The following is a 4,051-nucleotide window of genomic DNA, read 5'->3' as shown; positions in this document are numbered from 1 at the left end:
GACCCACGTTGTATACGAATGCTGCATCTGCATCCAGACGGGCGTTAAAGTCAAAAGTAGATTCGCTGAGACTACAGTTGTGGACAGGCAAATTCATTAAATTTTCTATCACAGGAACAACTGCGTCAATAAGCTTGATTTTTGCATAGTTGTACTCTGTTTAGCCATAGCTATCTAAAAACACACTTTACAGGCTCCTAGGTTGTTTTTCAAGCGCGCGCTAAATTTTGGACCCAAAAATTAGATAATATTTGACATTTTAGGCATCGGCAAGGCAATATTGGGAGGGCATATACTTTGTACACCAAAATTTAGCTATCTGTGGTTGCAGTATTACTCAGAATTGCATCCATTGCAACTCTTGCAGCTTCGGAAACTGAGCGATGACTCTTTTGTTTTTTTACCACCCATTCTGCTGCTTTTCCTGAGAACCCCTTCCGATAGGCATCCATAAACCTCCAAGTCCGATTAATGAACTTCCGAATTGTGTCAATTGAACATGAGTCCAAACACTGTACCACTGCTGCTTGTGCATCAGCGAAAGTAGGCTTCCAGATCTCTCTGTAGCGGTACTCAGTGTATCCCCAATACTATTAAGCTAGCAGTCAATAAGGCAGAGGTTCATAAATCTGGGACGGACTCACCATTTCAATTGGGTTAAGCTCACAATGGAACTTTGGCAAAAAGACGCAAAGATGGCCAGCCTCGACAATCAGTTTCTCAAGCATTGACACTTGATTTGAAAAATCGGATTGTCGGCTGAGGATGCGTGCAAGACAACAGTCTGTGTTCTCAATAGGACAGACCGGCTTACATTTTGCCTTTTTCCCTTGAATTTCGAAGCCACGTTCCAAGAGCACGGCTTCCAAACCCTTTGGTTCCCCATCCTCAGTTAAGAGTGACTGTGGTTGTCCATGCATAGAGACTTTAGGGACACTTTCATCATTTGGGATTGTCGTTATCGGCCCTTGTCTTCGCTGTTTGCCTCCATTTGAGCGATTCATGTCAGATGCGTTCAAAGCATCGGGGCCAAGAGATGCATGTGCTGATGATTGATCGAAAATAAAAAGGCCTTGGCACCCGGGATAAGCACGTTCAAAGATTGGTATTGCCTTTGTCCTTATTTGCTCTAAAAGCTGCTTTGTGTCCCACCAAGGGTCACCATTAGCACCTGGATAAATGATTTTGCATGCATCATTTTCTTCTGAGACAGAGCCATCTGTATTGGGGATGACAAGCCGGCCACTCTCTTCATTAATGAAGTCTGAGACATGTATCAGCCTCCCACGACTCTTCTTTTGGAGAATAGTTTCTCCCTCCTTGAGCCTGGTGCAAAACATCAACAAAATAATGTGATAGTTAAAGCTGAGTCCGTACCATGCACTGCGCTTGAATTCATTCACGTGAAAACAGCTCTCATCATGAAACTGTGCCACGATGTGCCGTTCTCCCTCCTTCAACAAAGGCACTTTTCGCTCCAGGGATTCCCCATTCCACTGGTACTGAGCCATGCGGGACTCAAACTCTTTCATTTTTGGCAAGAAAACCTCTTGGCGGTACTTAACCACATCTGCACGTTCATGGCCATCCATGTACACTCCTTTTTTCAATACTGTCCTTCGGTAACCAAGTTTGATAAGCCAGCAACGTGCTGTACGGTGGCACAGTGGCCTTTTGAGTGAAAGACCAAGCTCTGGCAGAATGATGGTGTTAAGTGCTCGGCGGAACAACTCTGGCATCAAATCTTTGCCCTTCTGGATTGCCAGCCAAGTGCGGACAGCACTCTTGACATCAGGGTCATCCAGATGACAGGCACCTCTCCTGCTTCCCCCTCATCTCTCAATTGGAAGACTTTCGTGCTTCTCATAGTATCGCGCGAGCATCCTGATGCGAGATGCAAAGTAGCTTCCATCCCCATCATGACAGTCAGTTGCAATGTGAATGCTTCCAGGAATCCTTTTGTAACCCTTGATCCGAAGGGTGGCAAAACTGCGCAGAAGTTGGTATTGGTTTAGCTATTGTGTCGTGTCTAATTAGCAGTGCGTACCAAATCACAAACAATTACTTACCTGACTCAACGATAATTCACGGCCCTTCTTTTTTTTGTTAGCGTCTAGGATCTTGTCAATCCCTTCCCTGAGCTCTTGCCAAGATTTCGACTTCACACGGGGGCAAGCGGGTGAGGTGTCATTCATCAATTCATCAATTTCATCATTGTCATCTTTATCCTCCTCCTCACTCTCGTTGCATTGTTCATTACTGACATCAGGTTGGGGGGGACAGTGATGTCATAACAGCTTCGTCTCTTTCCAAGTGGGGGAGAACTTTCATCGGGAGTGGGGAGTGGGAGATCCAGAACATGTGGTGCGTGCTTCCGCTTCTGCAACTCATGCTTCATAGAGCACTCTATTCGGTTGTTAGAGGAATTACTGGCATCTTCTAGATTTTCGACAATATGGTCCGATTCCACCAAGTTTGGTGCTGGAGAATGTAAGGGAGGTGGTGTCGGGCCTGTCAGCTCAATCGCGGTTGTTGTATTGGAGAGTTTCACAAAGCCAGTGAGTGTTGTTTGCTTCATTCCCTCTTTATGCTCTTTTGCCGCATATGCTTGCTGTGTTCTTCGTGCTTTGTCAGCGATGGAGGGTCCTTTTGAATATGGGCCCCTTGGCTCTCGCGTCCCTAGTATCATTTTGATTAACTATTGGATTTAGGATAATCCATAGAAGACTGTGCTATACTTACCTGTGTTTTTTAGATTTTTACGTGCCTGGATTCTCTTTTTTGTGGTGGCATAATCAGAACCGCGCTTCGGGCAATATGGAAGATCATCAACATCTCCTCCAAAAATCTTGACCCTCTGCACTATCTCCTCAGATATTGAACCACAAGCAGAGTCCTCATCACTACTCCAAGCTGCCATATCCAACTCCTCATCATCAGACGCGAGAAAAGGGATGGAGGATTGTTGATTCGGGTTGCAGTGAGAAGGATAAGGTGACCAATTGTCCTCCTCATCACTCTCAACCTGGAATGGCTGATTGTTTAGGGCAGGTTTAGCATGTGGAAAGTAGCTCTCAAGTCTGCGATGCATCTTATTCCTAACGAGGCAAGCAGGAGGGCGGGAGTCGTTGGCATACCGGAAGCAAACACATGTGATTGTTCACCTCCCGATTTCCTGCCATATCACCGTTCCATGGGACTTCTTTCACAGAAAATCATATGCTACTAGTCAAGAGCTTTCATTTGACCCCCTTTTTATGCATGGGAGCCTATTTTCTAGCTCGACGCTAAATTTCGGCACTCACACGGAAATATAATCTTCAAATTCAGTGTTGGAAAGCCTCGGAATGAACTCCGTTACCCAAATTACGTCGTTTTATTGTGTTTCTAGGCTTTTACATGGAGATTAACATTTCTTTCAGACTTTGCCTGTCCGCAACTGTACGCGTAGCGAAGATAGGTCTGACCTTGGCGGGCTGTCTGCCAATGTCATCTACACAATCCTGGACGTAGATCGGGCGTTTTTTCCGTGCGTAATAATCGTACAGAACACTGGTGGCTTCTGCGTCACTGTCTTCCTCTTGTATTGTCTCCACAGTGGCCTTCATCGGCACTGCTTTCTTTCTCCCGTGGTCAGGAGGGAAATTATGCGTTTGAGTAGCGTCAACGCTTGGTATCTTCACCTCACTGTTCGTGGGTTGGGACGACAGAATGAATGGCGCGGGCATGAAGCCTGGCCTGAAATGGAATGGAGAAGTTCCACTCTCCCCCATAATTGATGATCCAGCCAGTTGTCCTGGGTCGATCTCCCTACCCTTTCCTTTGGCGTCAGTGGTTACTGGCGCCATTGACGGGGTAGGTGGCTTAGTTCCACTAAAGATAGGAACAAAACGTCTGTCAGATTCTTGTACCTCGACAGACACGCGTGAACTTGTCGCCTCTGTGACGACGGCAGAGACAGTGGGGATCCCTCCAGGTATGGGGACCCCACTGATTGGTTGACCCGTTGGATTAACAGGGACTACAGGGACCTCCTGGGGTGCTTGCGCCT

At 46.5% G+C, this 4,051-nt stretch overlaps 1 protein-coding gene across 1 annotated transcript; it reads right to left on the bottom strand.

Moving 5' to 3' along the window:
• Nucleotides 1-1,832: 1,832 nt before the first annotated feature.
• Nucleotides 1,833-3,091, bottom strand: EI90DRAFT_3116325 (uncharacterized protein; the record flags this gene model as incomplete). Its single annotated transcript, XM_039062882.1, has 4 exons — nucleotides 1,833-2,015; nucleotides 2,070-2,159; nucleotides 2,240-2,679; nucleotides 2,743-3,091. The coding sequence occupies 4 exons, from the start codon at nucleotides 3,089-3,091 to the stop codon at nucleotides 1,833-1,835; spliced, it is 1,062 nt and encodes a 353-aa protein (XP_038922129.1).
• Between the last annotated feature and the right edge of the window lie 960 nt (nucleotides 3,092-4,051).

The sequence above is a fragment of the Cantharellus anzutake genome, assembly GCF_015039405.1.
Source record: "Cantharellus anzutake strain C23 chromosome Unknown EI90scaffold_4, whole genome shotgun sequence".
In the NCBI taxonomy this organism is placed as follows: Eukaryota; Fungi; Basidiomycota; class Agaricomycetes; order Cantharellales; family Hydnaceae; genus Cantharellus; species Cantharellus anzutake.
The sequence above is the reverse complement of the archived record's forward strand: the minus strand, read 5'-3'. Positions and strand labels throughout refer to the sequence as shown.